Source organism: Drosophila serrata, unplaced genomic scaffold, assembly GCF_035046125.1.
Source record: "Drosophila serrata isolate PLE 108 unplaced genomic scaffold, ASM3504612v1 contig_184, whole genome shotgun sequence".
In the NCBI taxonomy this organism is placed as follows: Eukaryota; Metazoa; Arthropoda; class Insecta; order Diptera; family Drosophilidae; genus Drosophila; species Drosophila serrata.
The window spans coordinates 5582704-5606553 of NW_028257082.1; the positions used below are offsets into that span (position 1 = coordinate 5582704).

Genomic DNA, 23850 nt, shown 5'->3' on the forward strand with positions numbered 1-23850 from the left:
ATCGGAATTAATAAATACTTTTTCTTTTAAACAAAGAAAGGTATCAATAAGACCGATCCTTATTACACTCTTACAGGGTATTATAATTTTATTTTCATAATAAATTAGAAAATTAACTATACCATATCTAAGTCCCATATTTCCTATCTGGATTTAGGAACCCCATTCATATATATTTATCCTAAACTCCAGATATTTTAAACAAATTAAACAATTAATTTAAACAATTTAAACAATTACAGATGTCCCCCCCATTTATTCCCAGTGCATCTGCCTGAAGCGCTTAGCAAGGGTCCAGATGATTTATTATGGTATATCCCATACACCCGCCCGCTGCATGCGTCATCAATTTTTAGAGATAGATTTGCATGGCCATCGCCAAGGGCCATTAGGCGAAGCTTGCAGATACTTTGTTCGCTTCCGTTCCGCTCGCTTCAACTGCTCCGGTTGCCTTTGTTGCAGATGCAACATGCAACCGCAGACATTTAATAAAAACCCGAGCTGACCATAAATAATTTGGCCTTTTGAACCCCCCCCCCTGCATCTATTTTCTAAACAATTCAAATATTGCGCTTAAATATTAATTAAAAGCCAACGGCTAGTGAATGTATCTCGTGGAAACACAACCACTTAATAAACGCGCTTAACATAAATTAAAATGTATTTCCCTCTAGTTTTTCCAAACCCACTCCAGCAACAAAAAAGAATATGCAACAATTGAATAGTTGAATAGTTTTTGTTTCAACTCATGTTGCAGTTGGTGGGAATAATGAAATGAAAAATGTGCGGCCGCAAGGAAAATTAATTGTAATGCATTAAAAAGCGCAATGGCAAAAATAATTCAACGCTATTTTGCTGCAGGGAATGCAACAACAAATGCAATTCAATTTGTACAAATTGCAACCAAGAGTAATGTTCCCGTTTTACATATGTTCCGGATTACGAATGAATTGGAACCCACTTATCTATTTAAAGTGACTCATTTCAAGTCTTAGAAAGTATCTGCAAATATTACTCATACGCCATGGTGAACAATAAAGAACTTGAGTCATACCAAGTTTACATACTAAAATTATCTATAATTTGTTTGATTTGCTTCGATTTAAGGAAACCACAATCTGGGAAGTACCTGGCGACTTAAATACAATACGTTATATGTTTAAATATGGGACTTATATGTTTATATAGTGGCAGGTATTAATTAATTAGCTAGAAAAATAAGGTTAAAAAAGAAAGGAAATTAGATTCGGGAAGACGAAACTTGTTAACCCTTGCAATATGGAATTGAATTGTGGGTTCCAATCGAAAATCTATAATAACTTAGAATATTCACATTCTTTAAATCGATTTTATGAAAATTTTTATGGGAGTTAAGAAAATTTTAAAACCTCATAACTAAGCCAAAAATGCATTAATTTTAATTTGATAAGATTTTATATATTTGTTTCCATTATGTTAATAAATCTGCATACACAATTTTAATTAAAGAAAAATAAAATTTTTATAAAATTTTAACTATGTAACTCTTTACAAAATTTTTAAAATTGTAAAAAAAAATTTAATTTTAGCCGGACATAGCTAGATAGTCTCGACTTTTGATGCTGAACAAGAATATATATAATTTATAGCTTCTGACTAAAATTACGACACCCTTGAATGGTATAAAATGGAGTACTTTATATTAATTGAGTAAATATTTTAATATAAGCCGATTTCAATTTAATTATCATAATTTACAATCTATCATTATATTTATAAAAGCACTATGAACGTAAATAAGCAACAAAAATCAGGATAAGTTCCGAACAATACAGTTTGATAACAATAAAAATCACTCTCGGATCGCCTAGACATTTATATTCCCCTAAAACAATATTAAATTATATTTATACACGCGTTTAAATATAAAACACCATCACTTCCATTGTTTTGTATCAAAAACTAATTGATTTATTTGCCTCTTCTTAAAACAATGCAAATCGAATATTTGGTTTACAAAATAATACTTCAAGTTCAAGTTGTTGGCTCTCTATGGCGGCTCTATGTTCAACAACCTGACATACAACGCTCTGACCATCATTAGCACAAGTTCGTTTGTTTAAAACTGAGGGGGATGTAAGTATATATCTGTGGTATGCCATTCTGAGATATTTGCTAATCTTAGTGCGAGATTCGACTGAGTGAAGATGAGCTAGCAAATGAGATGGTTAGAGTAAGGGTTTAGCCTGACTAGAACTAGATCCTATGTATATTTATGTTTATATATACATATGTATATATATATATATTTTTTTTTTTTTTGTGTATATAATGCATTTCGTACTGATCGGTAAGCGTTTGTAGAGTGCAGTCGCGTGCTCTGGGCGAAGCGATTGCATCTTTGGCTTTGTGCAGTTTACATTCATTGTTTTTTCTTTTGGCTACAAAAATACTCTTTACATACGGGCACATTCCATACACACTCACAGACAAGCGAGTGTGCACTTTATAATGGGGCCACAAAATGTGGACCAAGCGTGATTGCAATGGTGTATGTATATGAATAAATATAATTTGGTTAATCTCATAATAAAGCCACTTTGAGGCGCCGTTCACCAGCGGTTCGTGTAGAACTGATTGATGCCCAGCACATGCTTCTCCTCATGGTACTTTTGCAGGATATGTGTGATGACCGAGGTGGTGTCGTTATCGCCGCGCCACACGCGTATCGCTTGCTCGTTTTCCAAAATGCTTAGAAACGCTATAAAACACAGATTTATCTGGGATTTATGGGTATTTTAGTGAAGGTTAAGACTTACCTAAAAAGGTCTTGGGATTGCTGAGCGTCATTTGCACCTGCGGCATCTCCAGGATCACTTTTAGGATGGGTGAATCGGGTGCCAGGCCTTCGCGCAGCTCTATAACACTGCCCGAGCGATTGTCGCACAGCCATTCGCAGGCAGATGCCTTGTTGTTGCCCGTTTTCTTAAGCGCCGCCAGCACTGCCGCCTCCTCGAAGCCCATTTCCGTTAGCGACTCCACTATCTCATCGCTAGGCGGCGAATCACGATGGCTGTAGATGCGCACGATCTCCATCAAGGCGGCGGTGTTTTCGATCACCTCCTGGTATGCAAAAATAAAAGAACACATTAAATACAAGAAAGACTAAGCTCAGCCTTAGTTACGTTATTGGTGACTATCGTTGAGGGCGAAATGGAAGAGACACTGTGTTGCATGTCCATGGCCGGCGGTTCTTGAGAATTTTCTTCAATCTGGTTTTGCATCAGCCACTCCATCGTTGTGGAGTAAACCCCATTGTGGGTCTTCAGGGCAAATGCAGCCAGTTCGCGCTTAAAACCCATATCGACCAGGCACTGCAACGTATCCGCCTGCTGATTACGCCGATTAATTAGCCGTTGCTTCAGCATGGCAATCAAACGTGGAGCATAGGGACCAGCCCCTATTACAGCCGCCGATGCTTGCGCCAGAGAGATCAGAACCTTCCTTACATCGTATTGTATCTAAAAAGGAACACGGGAGTCAAAACAAGTTGAAAGGGGAAAGGCTTAGGAAGCTCACATTTGACTGCTGAAAGATCTCGTTGATGTCAATGGTAGGCAGCTGGCAGGCATTGGAGGGCACATAGCGCGTGGCGCTCTCTACCAGCTGCTCGTTAGGACCGGGCACTTCGCGGATCCGCACCACCGTATGCGGCAACGTGCTGCGTCGCGGCGACAAGATGAACGATTCATTGTTGCGCACGTTCAGCTGCGCCAAGGTCTCCGACTCGTTCAGTTCGCCTCCATAGTATTCCGCGCGATACAAGCGATAGCGAGGATTCAGATGGCGGACATCGGGTGCAAATAGCTGGATGGAGTCGGGATCGTCGCTAAGCTCTAGGATCACTTCGCTCTTCAGTTCGTTTAAGCGCTTGTTTACGTCCGTTCTGAAGATGAGCACCCGCGAGCTCGGACAAATCACGCGCACCGTTATGGACTCCCCCGGCTTGGTAGAGTCCTCGGCCTTGCTGCAGCAAGCTGAGTTGTTTTGGCGGCTGGATTGGGCTGGTTTTCTGTGGGAATTACCAGAGGATTAGGCTGTGCAGTTCGGAGTACCTGTGCGTCTCTTACCTAAGGAACAAACTGCGCAGTTTTTGCATAGTTCGTTTTGGGAGAACGGAAAATTTCGAGATGACAAATGTATTTTTAGGTAAGCCCTTGTGAATACTTTAACAACTGACAACTTACGAATGTGCCTGCTGCTGCTGAGTGGGTGTCGGTGAGTCCTGGCCGGAGTCTTTATCCTGGTCCACTACCCGCTCCTCCTCTCGCCTCCGCTGCTGCAGCTGGAGCTCAAGCTGAATGCGACGGCGACGGGCGGGAGAGGGTGTCCTCAGCACACAGCCACCGCCGCCAACCAAAGGCCTGGACAATGGTGTCTCCGTCTGCGTCTCACACTCCGCCGTGTGCACGTTCAGCGAGGATCCGCTCAGGCTCTCCGCATCGCTGGCCCCGTCCGTTCGCAGGCTGTGACTGTGGCTGCTGCTTCGCGGACTCCCGTCCGCCGGTGAACCGTCGCCGCCGACGCCCCGCTTGCTGCGCGCCAGCCACTTGGCCCGTTTCTCGTTGAACTTCTCGCGCATCCAGGGTATCATTTTGCGGGTGCAGGTGCGGGCCGGTGCCGGGTCTGCAGCTAGGCACTCGTCGGTTGCCTTACATTTTGCAGTTCTTTTCGTTGCCGTTTTTTCATTTTCTCCGCAAAAATAAACAGAATAGAGGTGGAGACAACGTCGATTACACCGATGCTAGGATAGGATGCAGAACATCATCGAAGACTTACCATCTCTAAAACGGAGTCGATTGCGAAAATGTTCTAGGGATGACAAACAGTCGATTACAATAAATCCTATTATTAATTAAATTTACTATGATTTTTCTTCTAAATTTCATGTAAAAAATTGTAATTTTTTACTCAGGTTTCGATTTTATAACTATAAATAAAGACTGTAACTTAATTAACATTTAAATTCATTTATTTTTCGCGTTTATAAAAAATTTATTTCAGAGAACAATTTCATGTACATACTAGGAGAAAAACAATGACATTAGGAAGGCTTTTCAGGGTAAATTTTCTTAAGTTTAATAAAATGATTAAAATACGTTTTTTTAATAAATTATTTGACTTTTAGATGCATCAAAGATGACTATACGCTATATGCAATTAAACTCAATTTATCTATATAATAATTTTTTAATTAAAAATGTTGCATATTTTATAAAAAGGCAAACATAAGTATTCAATCAATTCTGATAGGTTTTCAATGCTACTTTGTATAAGATTAACAAATTGATTTTATAAAAATTAAAATTTAAGAATATAAAATTTATGTAATATATATATATTTTTTTAAACCCCTTAAAAATAGAATAAAATAATACAATTGATTAACAAATAATATATTAAACAAATTAGGCTGTTGATATAATTAAAAAGTCAACAAGGCCCTTTCCCAATTAGATTATTTGACAAGTTTTTCCAATTTGACAGGCTGCTAAAATTCTCCTCTACTACAACGCTAATCTGGCTAGAATATAGCCAATGTGACTGCACCTTTCCCTGGCCGGGTTTGGTATATTTTGGTATATTTTGCGGTTAAAGAAAATCAAGTTGTTGGTGTTTTGTATTACTTTCGCGCAATAGAGCTGGCAATTACTATGATTAATTTTTAAGTAATAATTCAATTATTTTTTAATGAATTCAGTTAAATTTTTTACTCAGTAATTAATATAAAATAGTATAATAAACGAAACATAACTAAACCTATATCAATTAATGTATAAATATATTATTTATACTAATATTTCTATTATCCAAAAATAACATTTCATTTATTGTATTATTAATTATCTTAATACTAAAGAACTCAACAATTAATTGAAAGGTAACATATGATATTATTTCATTATTTGAATATTAAAGAGTACAAAACAAAATAAAATTAATGAAAAAGAATGCGTTTTTTCTCCAGTTTTTATTAATAAAATTTAAATGTTTTTAAAATGTAATATTTTAGTGAATTTTTCTTTTATCATCGATAGTGCAACAAATCGATGTTTTAAGAAATATTTCCAAACATCGATAGTATCGATAGGGGCTCCAATGTTTTTATAGAACGCGCAAATCAGCATAAAAAAAGCTGCGGAAAATGTTTGCCGCCCGATAATCTCCCCCGCGTCATCTACGCAACGTTATCACAGTCCCAGCGCTACCGCCAGCACCCCGCAAGTGGGCGAAAAGTGTTTGTTTTTGCGTTTGCATTCGCGTTTTGGCAACTGGCATATGTATATCGGTGTGTGCGTGTGCGTCAGTTTCGCCGTCAGAAGAGCAGCACGTCACGTAGCATAAAACGCGAGAGTTTTACAAGAAAGTGTCGCAGCAGCTTGAGTGGGAGGGGGCGAACGGAAACGAGAACGAACGGGAGATGTAAAGAGTGCCTCAAAGAGGAGAAACTACAGCAGGAGGAGCTCCAACAACAACCAGAACAGATGAATGGGCCACACTTTTGCCAAATTCTAACATACATACATATGCACACCCTACGAATGCAGCGGATGGACACGGCACACACACACGCCACACTCTCACACACACCCACATCATTTGTTTGAAGTAGCGGCAGAGGCAGCGGCTACAAAAAGAATTAGAAGACGCAGCGCAGGTAAGCAAAAACAAGCGATAAAATTCCCTCTCCCCCACTCGAACTTTTATGTATTTATTTTTGTGTGTATGTATGTGGTGCGTGCGTCGCTCACAGCGGTGTGGGTGTGCGTGAGCGCGTGAGCCGTAGCGCGTGTGTGTGTGTTGGTGAGAGTACCGTTTACCTGCGGGGGGAAAGACAAGCAGGCAGGCACGCAAATTTCGTTTAAATTCGCTCTCTCTTTGTTTATGTTTGTCATTTTCACAATTAGTCTGCACATTTGCACACGCCAAGCGAAAAGTACTCCTCCTCCGACTCCTAGTTATCGAGCTAATTGTTTTACGCATTTGTTTATGCCCAAAGGCGACAGGCGCTAGTGTGACCAGCTACCGCATGACATTCATTGTTATGCTATTCATAATATAACGGCGGTGAGTGGAATATCTTATCGCACAAATTGCAAATTGCATTTAGTCAGCGCGTAAATAAATTGTGATTGTCCATTAACGGGAAACCACAAAAAGAAAATAAGATAATTCTGAACCTCGTTCGGCAGAAACCCTTGCCCAGTGATGCAGGGCACTCTCGATGCAGTGAAACAATTGAGATCGAGTTAATTTACTTTGTTTTGTTAACTTTTTATCATTTGTGTGTTGTTGGCACTTAAACAACCAAGTTAGCAATATAAACGTGTACTTTTAAAGCCTTTAGGGCTATTTTATCTGCCAGAGATCTCCCATTACTTTTTCAAAGTGATTCTTATCTAGCAACTTCTCTCTGACTCGTGACTTTAAATATTCGTGAAATAGCCAAGTTTCTATATTATTTAAGCTATAAACATATTACTTATTTATATCATTCTCTTTTCCAGCATTTTATTAAGCGCAGGCAGTCGTTGAAATCAGGAGCAAGAGAAGTGCCGCATATATAATTCCATTTTGGCTTATTGGAGAGCAAACTTAAGTGTAATACCTAAATACGTTTTAAGCCTAGATAGGTAAGTTATTACTAGATAATATAATAACAATCAGCCAAACTAATGTCTTCTCAACTCCCCAACAACAGTACATAATTTTAAGCTCAACAGACAACAGACAGAATGTGGAATTCCGAACCAACACACCGCCAGCAGCAGCAGCAGAATCATCATCAGCACAATGGCAACACTACCTCGGGCGGACCGCCCGCCAAGCAGCTGGGCATGACCTCAGCCATCAGTTTGGCCGAGCCCAGGCCGGAGGATCTGCAGAGGACCGAAGATTTGCGTGGCTCCTTGGAGCCATACAATGTCTTCGAGAGCCAGGACGAGCTAAACCACCGCATGGAGATCCTGGCCAAGCTCAACACCCTGGTGAAACAATGGGTCAAGGAGATCTCCGTTAGCAAGAATATGCCAGAGTCTGCTGCGGAGAAGCTTGGTGGAAAGATCTACACATTCGGCTCGTACCGTTTGGGTGTCCATCACAAGGGTGCTGATATCGACGCCTTGTGTGTGGCTCCGCGCAACATCGAGCGCACCGACTACTTTCAGAGCTTCTTCGAGGTGCTGAAGAAGCAGCCGGAGGTTACCGAGTGCCGCTCCGTGGAGGAGGCCTTCGTGCCGGTCATCAAGATGAACTTTGATGGCATCGAGATCGATTTGCTGTTCGCTCGACTCTCGCTCAAGGAGATACCGGATGACTTTGACCTGCGCGACGATAATTTGCTGCGGAATCTGGACCATCGCTCGGTGCGTAGTCTGAACGGTTGTCGCGTGACGGACGAGATCCTGGCCCTGGTGCCCAACATTGAGAATTTCCGCTTGGCCCTGCGCACCATAAAATTGTGGGCAAAGAGTAAGTTTCAAATGATTTTGTACCTACAATAAAAACTAAACTAACTTCTTGGATTTTCCCTTTTTAGAGCACGGCATATATTCAAATTCGTTGGGTTACTTCGGCGGTGTGACCTGGGCCATGTTAGTGGCCAGAACCTGCCAGCTGTATCCGAATGCTGCAGCTGCCACGCTGGTGCACAAGTTCTTTTTGGTTTTCTCGCGCTGGAAGTGGCCAAATCCAGTGCTACTCAAGCATCCCGACAATGTTAATCTAAGATTTCAGGTAAGCCATGACCCATAAGCTAGTCTTGTCGATTAACTAATCCGTTTTTGTTCTCGTTCTCTCTGTTCTCTAGGTCTGGGATCCTCGTGTCAATGCCTCGGATCGGTATCATTTGATGCCCATTATTACGCCCGCGTATCCACAGCAAAATTCCACATTCAACGTGTCCGAATCCACCAAGAAGGTCATATTGAATGAATTCAATCGCGGAATGAATATCACGGACGAGATCATGCTCGGCCGGATTCCGTGGGAGCGCCTGTTCGAGGCTCCCAGCTTTTTCTACAGATACCGCCACTTTATTGTGCTATTGGTAAACTCACAAACGGCCGACGATCACTTGGAGTGGTGCGGCCTGGTGGAGTCCAAGGTGCGCCTGCTGATTGGAAACCTGGAGCGGAATCCGCATATTGCCTTGGCACACGTCAATCCCAAGTGTTTTGAGTTTAAGAAGGGCCAAAGTGCCAACAATTCGCAGAACAACAGCGGGAATGAGGACGAATTGAAGCAGTCGCAGGGCAGCCAGTCCTCGGTGACTTCGTCGCCCTTTTGCTCGATGTGGTTCATCGGTTTGGAGTTTGAGCGTTCCGAGAACCTCAATGTGGACCTAACCGAGAGCATAAAGAATTTCACGGATCATGTGATGATGCATGGCGTAAGTAAAAGCCCACAACGGGGAAGCCCAGAAATAAATAAACCCAAACGCTAATCTTTCCGAACAATTCCCGCAGGTAAACATTAAAATGCTCAAGGAAGGCATGGCCATCGATGCCCGTCATGTGAAACGCAAGCAGCTGTCGCTCTACCTGGACGCCGACTTCCTTAAGCGCGAACGAAAGTCCATGGAGAGTCACAATAACTTTAACAACACGCTGCTGGCCAACCGCAAGCGGCTCTCCACGGAGCTGGCCCAATCTCAGGATGCCCTGCCGACAGGCCAGCAGCAGCAGTCGGCGAGCGGTAACCGCGGGCGAGACAGTGGAGCCAAGATTCAGAGGCTAAGCGAATCGGTAAGTTACCTCACGACCTTTCCAGTTTATTCAAGATAATAAATATTGTTGTTTATTTAGCTAACGGAGGAGAATTCGAATGCCTCGTCAGATTTGGGGACAACTACGCCCACTACCCCCACAGCGGCGCAAATGAATGCACCCAGCTTCAAGAGTTCGGGTAAAAATGGCTCTGAGATGGACATATCGGAGCCGGAGCCTCAGCAGCCGCACAACAACGGTAGCAACAATGGCACAGCCACAACGGAGGTGACCTGCTCGTGACAACCGCCAACGCTACATCCGCATCCGCCGCAGCAGCAGCCACCGCCCCCGCCGCCGCCGCTGCCGCAACCCCCAGCTCATCATCATCATCATCAGAAGTTCCGGAAGAACAACAATGCGGCAGCGGCGGCCGCCTCCAACAGCATTTTTAACCAGCGCTCGATCCTGCATGCTGCTTCCAGTCTATCGGCGGCTCTAAGCATAACCGGACACAAGCGCAAGCAGCAGCAGCAGCATCAGGCAGCGACAACAACAACCGCGATCGGCAGTAGCAACTTTGTTCACAGCAACTATCACCATAGCAACAGCAACATCAGCAGTAACAATAACAATGGCAGCGGCGGCGGCGGCGGGGGCAACTACAACAAAACTTACTACATTGATGATGATGACGGGGACAACAACCAACAACCACATTTGACACCTAACCAACAGCAACAAGCGGCGGTCAGAGCAGCAGCCACATCGACCACCCCAGCTGCACCAGCCGGGCCATCGGCACCGACAATTTCTTGTAAGTTGCTTACATGTTTTCATTCGTTCACGTCCACTCACCCTTTATCTATTACCTTCCTTCTCACGAGACTGTTTCCGTACACTTAAGTTGCCCAACCTACTTACTTAGACGTATTCCGACAACAGTATTTCCGCCGATGTGGAAAGCGATCTAACTAAAACCTATTCTTAATTTTTAAAATTCTACAAAATCCAATTTAGATAGACCCGAGACTAAGCTCAATAAATAATAATGATGATGAAAATAAACTTTTTAAAAAAGAATACAAAACAAAACAAACAAAATCACAAATTTTGGTATTTTTATTTTCGAAATTATTTACAGTACAACCTTTGGCCAGGTTTGTTTGTAGATTTTTGTATCTGCATGGAATGTGAGATACAGCCTGATGGGTAGTACTTATAAACATGGCTAAAAAGCATTGTTATTAAATAAAATTGAATTCATTTTCATATTTTTAATGGGTTTATTAACTTGTTAAGTATACGATTTATTGATATATAGAATGAAATCATTAGTACTCATTGAGTTTGTCTAGGATTATTTCATTTTTGTAAGAGAATCTGATATAAATAAGAAACTCACGTCTCTCACTCTCGTCTGGCTTTGTAACTTTGTAATTTATAGAGTCTATTAAAAGCGACGTATACTTGGTTTTTAAAACCATAGAAATGTCCTGTTATAAGGTTAATTTTCTAAAAAACAATAAAACACATTTTTATATTAAAAAAATAAGCACTAATGGGTTTCTTATGATGTATTCATCAAAATTATTTATACGATTCAAAAACAAATCTTTGTAGTACAGAACTACAAAACGAACTACAGAACTATCCTTAACCTTGAGACCACTTTAAGTAACTTCCTAAACTATTACTTTCTTTTGTTTTATTTACAATCCTTAATTTTTGCTGTACTAACTTGTATGCCTTTTAATATATCTTTGCAGTGTAAAAAGCTATAACACATACCATTTAAGGATTAGTTATCATAGTTATCTCTCCCCATTGATTTATTCGGCTTTGATGGCCAACAAACTGGAAACCCACAATATTTTATAAAAAGCGGTGAGTCCCCTGGCTCAATGTCTCATTAAAGTTGTAAATTTTGAACTAAATTTTTTATTCTTTACAGGTTTCTATCATTCACCACCCTCTAAAAAGTTATGTTACACCAAACTAACATTTGCCCAATCGTCAAATTAAATTTTGCATAAGGACATCAAGAATCGCCACTAAGACAACAACATCATGACCTTTCAGCCCCAGAGACGACAACCACTTCTCTAAAATATGTCTTAATAATCTTGTTGTACATCTTTTTTTACCTTCCCACAGCTGGTTTGAGGAGTGCGTAGAAGAAGAGAGATGATGTGTGGAATGTGGAGGAAGTATGAAGCATGTGGAGGAAGTTAGAGATGGATGGGTCAGGAGCGGCGGATATCTGGAAACATCCTGCTGGAGTACAGCTGCTGCTGCAGAAACTACTTACTTAGAAGATTTTATTATCATTTTACCAACATCTTCTTGTTTTCAATATTTGTTTTCTTCTCCTTCTAGTTGTACAACGCTGAAAATTTGAAACAATTATGTTCGTTTTTCTAAGAAATGATATCTGAAAAAAGGTAATAACAAAAAACATATAAATGAAATGAAGATATTGATTTAATTTTACCAAATAAACAAGAAAAAAAAAACAAAAGCAAATGCTACAAAACCAAATTGTTTAATCTTTTGCTTTGGGAATATGGGGAATGGAAATAAAAGCTAAATTATTCAAAACTATAAAGAATGCTAACTTGGAGAAGCCAAGAAATATATGAAAAACAAGAAAATTACCATAATTATACAAGAAATGTATTTAAACATTTAATTACATATAAATATAGAAACAAAAGACAGCGACACATCATTTTTGGAAGAATAAACTAATGTTATTTAAGAAATAAATTTGAAACCCATCAAAAATATTCAAATCAAATTATGACTGGCCTTGTTGCTCGCTGATAAATTTATTATAAACGAGACCATTTTTAACAATTGATTAAAATGGAAATATATAAATTTGATTCTCGCATTTAGAATTTTAAAATTTGAATTAAATTAACCTATATAAGCGGATAGTATTATTAGTTTGCAACGATTTGGTGTCGCGGATATTTGGGAATAAAGTACTCCATCCGCTGATTGCGACGAAGGGCACAGTCCTGATACTTTTGCCAGTCGGTGTTGTTTTGGTTGTGGCAGGATTCGGATTCACCTTTTTCAAAGAGCTCTCGTCGCAGATCAGATAACATTACACGATTCGTCTTTTTCTTGCTGTTAAGGCCACGCATCAACCATTTTTCAATCTTGAATTCATTGTAAATGGTAGTCCTGTTGATGCAAACTGTGGTCAGGTTCTTCATGGAGGGGAAGTAGTTCTTCACCGGATTTGGGTTGATCGTGTCACGTGGGGCATTATATAAGCGGCTTTCCATTGTGTGTTCGCCATATCCCGAATAACTAACAGTTAATTCTTTTTGTGCATTTGTGAATCTTTTGCCACCAGAACCACCCCCAGATCCTCCGCCAGAACCTCCACCAGAACCTCCGACAGAACCTCCACCAGAACCTCCGACAGAACCTCCGACAGAACCTCCTATATTACCTCCGAGAGAACCTCCGACAGAACCTCCGGCGTCAGAACCTCCGGCGTCAGAGCCTCCGGCGTCAGAACCTCCTGCGTCTGAGCCTCCTGCGTCTGAGCTTCCTTCGGAGCCTCCTTCTGAGCCTCCTTCTGAGCTCCCTTCTGAGCTTCCTTCTGAGCCACCATCTTCTGGTGGATCTTGTTTGTAAAATCTTCTTCCAGCCGTGGGACGTCTTCGAGGCCAACTTGTGGGTCTGTGAGATACCACCGGGAGTTGTTCACCACGATTTTTCTTGCCGAATACTTTAAAACCGCCTCCCATAGACGGAATTGAAGGAAATGGATCCGCATGGGCTTGTCTGGGAGGTCTTACTGCCGGAGTGCTAACAAGTGGCTCTGGATCGGAATTCCTCAGTGGCAATGCATTTAATTGTTGCATTTTCAAAAGCTATTTAGAAAATTCACTGAACTGGAGCATTATCTTTAGGAAATAAAAAACTAGAACTCACTATTAACGCTGTAGAAGCCAGAAGAAGAGCCTCGATGACTCCATGGCGGTTCATTGTATTCTCAAAAATACAGGATTTGTGTTCTGTGTTATGTAACTTCACTTGTCTGCGAAATGTAGTGTAAGAATTCGAACATAAATATGTGTTCTAATGGAAAGCTTTTCAGTGACATAAATGGCAAGGGGGGTTGGGATCTCTTTCTTCTTTCTTATAAAATATATACTAAGGACATCTTATATGTAGGATCACAATTTCTCTTCTTCTCTCCCAGTGAAGAAGTCATTTCCGACCCTATAAATCATATATATTCTTGATCAGCATCAACAGGCGAATCTTTCTAGACATGTAGAAAAGAAAATACATCGTTAAAATTCTCAAAATATGATATTGATTTGATGAATTTTTTAAATTTGAGTATACAGATTTTTTAATTTATAAAAAACTAACATATGAAAGCTTTCCGAATTAACATTGGGGCCTTTTTGCCTTAGTTATAATGGTTTGAAATTTTTATTTATTAGACAAATTTTTATATAAATATATCGATAAATATATGATCTATTCCCGACCCTGTAATTCTATTTCAAACTTTCTTTTCTTTCGTTCCTAAAAATATCAGAGAAATCTCTTACTTGGTTTTTTAAATAATAACTAATAAAAGGATTAACTTATCACGTTTTTCAGGACCTTGGGGCATCCAATTTCTCTTTCAGGTCCATTGACACAATCTTATTTACCCTAGAATAGACATTACCTTCTAGAATTCCACAGGATCATAACAATAAGTGGGTATATTCTTACCTATATAATAATATTCAGGTTTTAATTTATTTTAAAACCAAATATTAAAGTGTGATTATTTTGAATAGAGATTTTTCGCAAGAAATCCTTCATATATATGAATATGTAAATGAACTAAGGTATTTCCTCTATGAGTACAGTCAAGTACAAAAAAGTTGACACAATAAATCCCACATTAAGTGAGGACACTAAAGAAAAGAGTTTTCTATGAGATGGTCATTTGCATGGCTTTACTGTCAACAGGTGGTTATTTCAAGTGATGGTCAAGGTTGATCCTACTCCTGGCTACCGTAGTTCTTTTTGGCTTTGGTACAGTCACCGCCAAATGCTGGGTGGGAATGTGGAAACTTCTTGACAAATCCTGCGTGATACCTACAAGGTACGAGGACACGGGGAACACAGACTTCGCGCTAACTACCAAATTAACCCGACGGCGATTCCCGATCCCAGGTCCTAGGTCCTTTTCGGGCTTAACCTAATTGCGTTTCTGCGAAAATTATGCGCGGACACAGCTGCGCATTTTTCCCCTGAAACTGAAACAGAGCTGCATTAATCCGTTTATGGCCACGGATTAAGTTGCAAAATTTTCACGAAGGTCGCGGCGATCCGGGACGCGAATTCGCGGAATAATCCCAGGACGAAACCCCATGCAGGTAAGAACCGCGCCCGCTGCCGCCCACAGGTAAGCGATCGCAATGCACAGGATATGGGTATAAAAGGTCCTACCTCCGGCAGATAGATCATCAGTTACCAACGCATCCTCCAGAGTGTGAGGTGTGGCAAAGTGAAGCTCCATAGGCACCAACAATTATACGACAAACCTTGTTCGGTTTTGCCAATTTCCTAGCAGCACTGGGTAAAGTTTGTCCTATAATCTCAAAACGACGACCAGCAAATCCAGTGAACCATCAAAGGTCCCGATCTTGGGATGCATTTTGTGCAGTCATGTCAACATGATAAACTCATCACTGGGCAAAGTGTGTCTCAAGAACCTGGCCATCCCATCGAAGACTCCAATAGAAATCAGGAAATTAAAATTCCAAAAGTGTGCAAAAACATCCAAGTTTTAAAATTGAATGGCGATTGTCGGTATGGTCGCTTTTTCAATCAGGTTCCGATCAAGCAAAGTGACTAGACCGAACACTCGTGCTATAATTTTAAAATGTTCATCAAGTTGAAGGATAAAGTGAAGTTTTAACAAGATATAAATATATCCAACCAAGGCGGTTGCAATTAGTTTCTTTGGTCGTCCAGCCTTAGGTGATTTTTCTGATCATAAAGCTAGACAACCATTGAAGTTCGTTGTGGCATTTGCAGCAGGAAATATCCAAAAATTAGTGGCATAGCTCAAGCTAACCAGGGCCATTCGCTAAAAGGAACGATCGTTGTGATATGCGTTTATCAATCCATATCACAGTGATTTTCCTTTATAACGCATGTTCAAGTCCAAAAGTCATCGATTGTTCAGTTTGAAAAGTTCTATGAGTAAGGATCTCAAGCCTTTAAAGTAGAGAGAATAGATGCTGTGCTGTATGTTTCCCATCTATATCACAGTGGCTGTTCTTTTTGTACCTAAAGTGCGAAACATCAAAGCTCATCTCATCTTGAGTTTATATTTAACTTAGTGTGACATTCTCATACCGTTGTCAACCCCAGGGAACTGCTGCTGTTGATATATTATCAACAATTTCTATATCACAGTGGCTGTTCTTTTTGGTTGCACGGCCAAGTTCAACGATTTGTCATCAGTGGTGGAAAATTGAAAAATTGTTCAAAAAGAAGGGAACGGTTGCTGATGATGTAGTTCTTAAAATTCATACAATTTATATCACAGTGGCTGTTCTTTTTTGTTTGGCAATCGATCTACGTTCAGTGGTTACCCAGGACATGAAATTGAAAATATATATATAAATGTTCCTTTCATAGCTTACTCCTGATTGGGCCAAATTCCTTGAGAACGATGAGGCACGATGGCATCTTGCAGCTTCTGAATCAATTCGTCATCTGTGTGAGCTTTTATCAATAAATAATGGTTACCTCACAAACAACAATCATTGCATTTTCCTGGTTGAGGTTGTGGTTGGGAAAATATTTTGAAATAAATGGAATATTTGCATTTTAAATTCAGCTTTTAATACATTTGAAATGAAAATGAATAAATCTGAAGCATTTTTGCGTTTCGTGAGGAACAGCATTTGATGAGTAAAAAGTTTTTCCTGTTAAAAACTCTTGATTTAAGGTTTTATTTACATGTTAAAGTAACAGAAAATGCTAAAATATTAAATAATCTACCAAGTGTTTTCTATAATTTGTAATTAACTTGTTAGTTTTCCCATTTTTTACCAAAAAGAAACCCTAATTTAAGTTCCAAACTGATTAAATTCCCCTTTTTAAAAGAACCCGTCCATGTTTTGCCAGATGCATTTCCATTTCAACTCTGATCCCGGGCTTTAATCATGCACCAGGAAGTGTCGCCTTAATGTGGGGTATAACTACCGTTCTACCAACTTTCACTGCCGTCCCGTGCAAATTCCAGGTGAGCGCACACCTGACTTGCATTCATGGAATGGCACGCGTGTGCCGAATGGCCAAAAGTTGGCCAAAAGAAGAACAAGAACAGGGGCCGGAGGCGTGGCATCTAGCTGCAGGCTGGCCAAATGCAAAACAAGCTAACTGTGAAATGCCATTCTGCATTGACAGTGCAGAATGGCGACTCTGTGCCGTACTGTACGTATACGTAATGTCTGCCAATGGCCAGCAGCCATTGTTGCATTGTGGCCAAGGACGCAGCTGTCCTGCCACAGCCACGATTCCTATGTGTGTTCTATGTATTACCCTGTCCGTTGCTTCTGGCTTTGAGGGGGGTTTTGCTACCAACCGGATGCCAGGAAACGCAGAAGGAAAAGGAAACTGAATACCGGAAATGCGATTAAAACGTTCCAGCAGGAAAGTATACAATACAATACTCAATGCAAGTTACCACAAACACATTAACGGGGGGGAAGAGTGCTCCTATTATTGAGCTTATGGTATTAATTAATAATAAATACGTTCCTAAAAAACTTTAAAAGTTACAGTGAGGATTGCCCTTAAAGCTGCTCGAAACATTCCTTTATTATATACGTTTCTGAACATTAAATACGTTTTCAATTTCTTCTGCTTTTGTAAAATTATTCTTTTGAATCTGAAGATACTTGTATTATACATCCAAAAATGATTTTCAAACTCTACTCCTCCTTCGCATCAAATCTATAAAGATAGTTCTCCACGCGAATCTTTTGCCGCAGGACCTTGCGCGTATCCTTCTCAATGGTGGCATTGGTGCCATCATGATTATGGAAGAAGCCACAGTTACGGGCATGCACAAATTGCTTGATCTTTTGCTGCCGGCTAAATCGCTCCGTCACCTGGAGGTTACACTTCTTCATGGCATCCACAGCAACATGCATGCACACCCTACACATATCCTGATCATTGCCAAAATTATGGAAATAATCACCAACCGGCTTCTCGCCGCACACCGAGCACCGGACTAGATTCCAGGGACTGCAAAAGACCGGAACCGAGGGCCAAATGATGCGGCGGGAGCCGAAAGCCATTTCCACACGGGAATTCGGATATTTAAGGTGGCGTGTGTAGGTGGAGGGGCTGAAAGAAAAGCGGGGGAAAAGTATATCAAGGAAAATATGTTACAAAACTAGTTTAAATTAAATAATTCCAAGAAGTTTTAAGCTTGTTAAATATCTATTTTAAATGTAATATATCTTAAGGAGCTGTGGGTTTAGATGGTTTCGTTAGAATCTTTCTTATAAGTTATGTTAATAAATTTAGTTATTTTCTTGTAAGGCATCTTAGCGAAACTCTTTTAAAATTCTTAAATTATTTTAATTAGCAGAAAAGCCTAAACAATGGGCTTACGTTAACTACTTAATAATTAAAGCTTTCTCACAATTTATATTTAATATGAACTTACCCCGGAGTCATCCACTTTTGGTCTTTCTCAACCGCCTTTTTAAAGGTAAAGGAATGCTGTGTACCTTGAAAGTCGGTGGCATAAGTTCCAACGGGGGGATAGCCAAGTTCCACGAAGGGGGGCAGGCGTGGCATCTTATTAGCCAAGGCAGAAAAGCCAGCCTTCGATGGGTACTATAAATGGAAGTTAATCATTAAAGTTTATTTAATATTTCTCAAAAAAATTACCTTAAAACCAATAGTTGAGGGAATATCATAGTTAGCTGGACCCGCCAAGATCTGCTTTTCAGTGGCGGTGGTGAAAGTTTCACGAACAAAGTTACCCTCAGAATCCCTACGGATTTTTCTCAGAAATCCAACCGTGGGCCATACTGGCGGATTGACCACATACTCGAAACCTGCAAAAAGAAAACACAATGTGTCCTGAAGGAAAAGCAATCAAGGTATGAGGCAAGAGGTCCACCTAGCTCGTTGCAACGTGCCACAATGAGACGCGTCTCCGATCGCTGGCGGCGTAACTTCTCGCGCTCCTGGGCATTGGGTCGTTGGGCACGCATCTTGGTTGAAAGTCGGCAAAGGACTGGCCCTCCAAAATCGGGGTTCTGTCGAACCGTGACAGCCGCCGGAGCACACGCATCACGGCACGCACCACACACAGGACACACTCACCCACATCGATGATATAAAATCAATATGTCTCAACCGTCGACGGTATGCCGCGAAATCAGTATACGATACGATATTTGATTTCATTTGGCACACGTCTAGACGGCTTAGCTCCCTTCATAATAATTCAATGTTTCTATTTTTCTACTTTTGTATTTTGCTATTTTTCTATTTTCTATTCCATTTTCCCGTATTCGGGCTGAATGACAGACTGACTCGCCGAACTTTGACCCAGTTGGCCCAATTTTGTTCGGTCTTAATAGCTCCTGAGGGGTTGGGGGTCGCGGAAATGGGGCATAAAGTGGTTTGTCATTGGTGTCGATAACAATAGGTGGGTGGAAATTGTTTTGCAGTGCGTGTTGTGAGTTTCGAAAAAAAAAAACGGGAAACATTTAAGCTCTAACCGTGTGGAAGGACTAATCGAAGAGGGGAGTTTTTTTTCAACTTTATAAATCTCATAAAATTTAGGAATTTAGTAAAAGTTTTCCCTTAGTTTCCTTCATTTTTAAGAGAAACTGAGAAGGCTTTTCAGCTAACTTCTCAACTTAATTTAAAGACTTTTCCTTATATATCCTTAAAACACATGGTTTTGACACTCACCCTCCATTGGTATAAAGTCCTACAGCAAACAAATAACACTACCAATTAGTAGCAATTAAAAATTTGGTTAATAAAACAGGCTCTTAATGCCAATTTGGCAGACTGAAATGTCGTCAACAACTGATGGTTTTACAAAAGCAAATGCTTTTCTTTGACATTTTATGGCTTGACGAAAGTTTTTTGAAAAGTATTTCTGAAATATATATTACGTACCTGACCAAACTCGAGAGGAATGTGCCAAACTATTCATATACTTCACATCCGTGGAGTCTACATGCACACGCTAAGGTCTGGAAGTCAGACAACGACGATTGCTTTTCAACAATTTTCCGGACGGTTTCGCCGGCGACGGCTTCCTGGCCTGGCTTTAGCAATGGAATGGCTGCATGACATTAATGCCAGTTAACCCCGACATTGTCATCAGCTGCAGCCACCAAGGCTTGGCTTGAGGTTTTATTTCTTTTTTTCCCTCGTTTTGGCCAGGACCAAAACCTTAACGTCGCCTGCCGCACACACTCCTTTCCACCTGCAGTTCCACCTGTCCCACACACACACGCACATGAATGCTAATGTTGCAGCGGCGGCAATGGCGGCAGCACGCACAAATGCACAACCTCAGTGCAGCCACAGGAGCGCACAGGCAGACTTCCATATCCGCCAGGATAAAGACAGTGGTTAAAACGTGTTTATTTATGGGTGGAAATTTATTTAAAGCAGAGCTTTATACACTTTCATTTTATTAATATATTTATTAAGTGATTTCCAGAATTTATGATTAACAAGGGAGTTATTATACAATAAGGATGCTGTTCTTTCCGAACCTCTGTTCTGGGATGTTGCTCAACAATATCCTTGCAACATTTAACAAGCAACAATTGCCAAGAACCTAACAACATTTCCTAGCAATATTTGCTTAGCAATATCTGTTTAGCAACACTTTCTTGTGCATTTCTACTTGTCAAAGTTATGTTTAAATTACTAGATATTAAAAAATTTAATAGATAATTGGGTAATATAACTTTGGAATGTCTATTCGTCTAACCGTGATTTTCTACATTATTATTTAAGCCCCAAGAAAGTGTGACTCAAAATTAGATACAATTTATTTAGAATATGATATGTTGTCATCATTCGATTTTCTTAAAATATATAAACATTTATGCTAAATAAAATATAATTTATTACCAACTTGATAGGAAATCTAAAACGTAACATACAAATAAAATAGTATGGCAAAATTCAATTTTTCCCAGATTACAAAAGTTGCTCAAGTAAAATGTGTGACTACTGTGCCAATAACAGGACGAAAGCTGCTTAATTCGTGCAAATAAAATCATTGTGCAACATATGTTTGGGTCGGCAGTGGGTCTATTATAATATGGTGAGGTGGCAGCAGTTGGCAGGGAGTGCACGGGCAGGTCGCTTCTCAAGTGGCACCGCACATCCTGTCCTGCAGTGAACTGAACTCTTCGAGCACCGGAGCACCACGCCACATTGTTGCCACAAACTTGCAACGCAATTACACTGCAATTGCGCATTATTTAAGTGTTTTGATTGCACACGAAATTCGTAGGCGGTGTGCGAAATGTTAATGAAAGGAACAGAAGCTGCGCCTCCTGCAACGAGGAGCAACAGGGGTTAATTATGTCAACAATTAGACTGTTGTGCCTTGGGGAGTTGCTGGATCAGGAACAGTAAATGGACCTCGGATCCCGGGAAATGGAATATACAAAAAGGATTGTAAATGGCAAATGGAAAATGGAGTTGGAGTCGTAGTTGAATTCATTAAACGTAAACCATACCAATTCTGTGCAAAACAAACAATTGCTCCACTGCTGCTCGAGGCGTGGTCCTGCCATTTTTGGGCTAGCCAAGTGCCATGTCCTACACAGGCAATTACAGCAACAATAGCTTCTGCCAGCCATCGAGTTTAATGCAAATAAAAATGCAGAAACATCAACAGCAGCAGCAGCAGCAGCACCAGCAGCTTCGGTTCTGAATTCGAGACTCCACTTTTGCGGCATCTCCATTTAGCAATGGCACGCAGGGGGCTGGCAAAAAGTGCCCACAAACGTGCCATTCACATGCAAAGGCCAGAAATTTCTGAGACTGCCGGCAGAATACACAGCAACAAAAATAGAGCTTAATTTTTCATTTTAAAGGAAAATATTTTGATTTTTTTCCATCTAAACTTACGCACATATTCGCTTAAAACTTTATAATATTATAGTCCATAAAACTAAGTATACTCCTTTTAATTTATATTCCTTAAGCTTCAAATTAGAAACCAGTTTCTGTAAGATTTTCTCTAAATGTTCCTATTTTTTTTTTGTGGGTGTCCGGAAGTGACAGGGACCTGGTCCGGGTCCTGTTCGTGCTCTTCCTCCTGTCTCCTAGCCGAAACGAAAATTTGACTCACAATAAAAACAGAACCTGGGCGGGACCAACAACAATAGCAGCAACAGCAGGAGGAGCAACAACAGCAGCTACATCCCCAAAAACAAAAACAGTTTAAGTCCACTGTGGAGCGGAAGTGCCGCTTATTACGCAGGATGTGGTTAACCGGAAATGAAACGAAACAAGCCAAGTGCGACAAGTCGTTCTTGTGCTTGTGCCACTTGTTTATGGCACAAATGCGTGACGCGTTCACTCTCTGAAGTGCATCCAAAAACTAATAACGTTTTGGGCCTTTAACTTGCTTGGCGGCCTTCCTTTCTTTGAGCCGCACTCAAATTGGCAACCTTTGTTGACCCGACTGGCAATCAGCAAAATGTCAGGCCAATAGCTAACAGCCAGCTCACAAACAGGCAGCAAACAGCGTGGTGGCGCCAATTGCCAGGATGACGTTGAAATCAAATTACAAGATGCTCGTGCTCTGACATTTTGCCACTCGCCGTCGCCGTTGCCGTTCTAAGCCCACGCAACCCATGGCCACCCGTTAAACCACGCCCCCAAATCCACTGCCAGCCGCCAACCCCCTCATTATCCGTCCCCCGCTCCCCCCTGCTGACCTAAATTCAATGCAATGCGTTTGCAATTTGTGCGCCAATGCGGCGGGGTTAATCATGCTAATAAACACCAACGTTGCACTTGCAGTTGTCGCTGCTGCTGTTGCTGTTGCAGCTGTTGCTGTTTCTGTTGCTGATGTTGATGGGGCTCCAGTTTCCATTTCACAACCAGCAAGGAGAATGCAATTAGGAAAATGTTTCGGTTCGAAAATACCCTTTAAAGATAGTATTAATAGAAACTATAGTAAGAAAATAGGAAGTAATATAAATTGATTATTATGTATTAGACATTTTTTGAGCTGTAAGTTTCAAAAATTAAATTTAACACTTCGGAATCCTTTTTAAATATGGCTAGTCCCATGTTATCCTTTAAATGTGGCTATCAACATGTTGAGCAACCCCAGATGTTGCACAAGTTAAGCTTCCTCAGTCACATTGCTGGCTTATAACTACCAAGAAAACTTTTGGACAGACATTCAATATATTTAAAAATCATTTTCATATAAATTAATTTGTTATTTTTTTTGATTTATGAGGCTAAAAAGATAACCAATATACCCCTTCACATTCCCAGCTACTGCGCACGAAAAACCCTTGCATACTTATGGGGAGCGAGGTAAGGTTTTTGGTCCTGGCAAAGCCCAATGTCGATACAGAAGCAAATGTTCGTCCGTCATTGCTTTTTGCGGTCGTTGCGTGGCATTCGCCATTCAAGTGGGACGATTGTGTTGTGGTCGAGGTGGAGGTAGAGGAGGAGTCACTCCATAGCTGGAAATCATACAAAATTGCAATGATTATGGACGCGCCTAGTTGGCAGTCAATTGTGGTCAGGTCCTCATTTGTGTGCGGCCCCAAAAGTGGCCCATTAATGGGGCTAGATGGTGGCAAATACGTTTGTTGGCCACTGCCAGTTTATCGTAATGCGAACACCAGCTGCTGCCAGAGAATTCTTTACAATTAAGGCAAAGGTTTCTGATTAAATTAAAAAAATAAAAATATTGTAATTTAAAAATAGGAGGAAAAACTAAAGGGTGTTGAAGAACATTATTTATATTATAACTTTTATAAATTATAACATTTAAAAGACTTTCAATAATCAA

The 23850-nt window shown here is 40.6% G+C and overlaps 5 protein-coding genes across 6 annotated transcripts; 1 reads left to right on the forward strand and 4 right to left on the reverse strand.

Moving 5' to 3' along the window:
* Positions 1 to 1922: 1922 nt before the first annotated feature.
* On the reverse strand, positions 1923 to 4641 carry LOC110191709 (Kip1 ubiquitination-promoting complex subunit 2). The gene is made up of 5 exons (XM_086828344.1): positions 4110 to 4641; positions 3559 to 4051; positions 3165 to 3500; positions 2799 to 3102; positions 1923 to 2740 (listed from the first exon to the last, which is right to left on the reverse strand). Exons 1-5 carry the CDS (start codon positions 4136 to 4138, stop codon positions 2592 to 2594), a joined length of 1311 nt encoding a protein of 436 aa, XP_086684470.1. The 5' UTR covers positions 4139 to 4641; the 3' UTR covers positions 1923 to 2591.
* On the reverse strand, positions 4145 to 4633 carry LOC147644383 (uncharacterized). Its single transcript, XM_086828345.1, has one exon. It carries the CDS (start codon positions 4631 to 4633, stop codon positions 4223 to 4225), a length of 411 nt encoding a protein of 136 aa, XP_086684471.1. The 3' UTR covers positions 4145 to 4222.
* A 1450-nt stretch (positions 4642 to 6091) lies between the features above and the next one.
* hrg (poly(A) polymerase hiiragi) lies at positions 6092 to 12287 on the forward strand. 2 transcript variants are annotated; one of them, XM_020945612.2, is made up of 9 exons: positions 6092 to 6697; positions 7548 to 7673; positions 7742 to 8511; positions 8579 to 8775; positions 8849 to 9430; positions 9507 to 9785; positions 9846 to 10563; positions 11516 to 11633; positions 11701 to 12287. In XM_020945612.2, exons 3-7 carry the CDS (start codon positions 7776 to 7778, stop codon positions 10047 to 10049), a joined length of 1998 nt encoding a protein of 665 aa, XP_020801271.2. In that variant the 5' UTR covers positions 6092 to 6697; positions 7548 to 7673; positions 7742 to 7775; the 3' UTR covers positions 10050 to 10563; positions 11516 to 11633; positions 11701 to 12287. The 2 variants fall into 2 exon arrangements, with proteins under 2 accessions (XP_020801271.2, XP_086684472.1); XM_086828346.1 differs by having other exon boundaries at positions 6168 to 7107.
* Positions 12288 to 12546: 259 nt separating this feature from the next.
* On the reverse strand, positions 12547 to 13893 carry LOC110178656 (uncharacterized). Its single transcript, XM_020945852.2, has 2 exons — positions 13704 to 13893; positions 12547 to 13642 (listed from the first exon to the last, which is right to left on the reverse strand). The coding sequence occupies exons 1-2, from the start codon at positions 13755 to 13757 to the stop codon at positions 12695 to 12697; spliced, it is 1002 nt and encodes a 333-aa protein (XP_020801511.2). The 5' UTR covers positions 13758 to 13893; the 3' UTR covers positions 12547 to 12694.
* A 3694-nt stretch (positions 13894 to 17587) lies between these two features.
* LOC110179595 (uncharacterized) lies at positions 17588 to 19885 on the reverse strand. Its single transcript, XM_020947197.2, has 4 exons — positions 19743 to 19885; positions 18705 to 18874; positions 18478 to 18650; positions 17588 to 18152 (listed from the first exon to the last, which is right to left on the reverse strand). The coding sequence occupies exons 1-4, from the start codon at positions 19747 to 19749 to the stop codon at positions 17732 to 17734; spliced, it is 771 nt and encodes a 256-aa protein (XP_020802856.2). The 5' UTR covers positions 19750 to 19885; the 3' UTR covers positions 17588 to 17731.
* Between the last annotated feature and the right edge of the window lie 3965 nt (positions 19886 to 23850).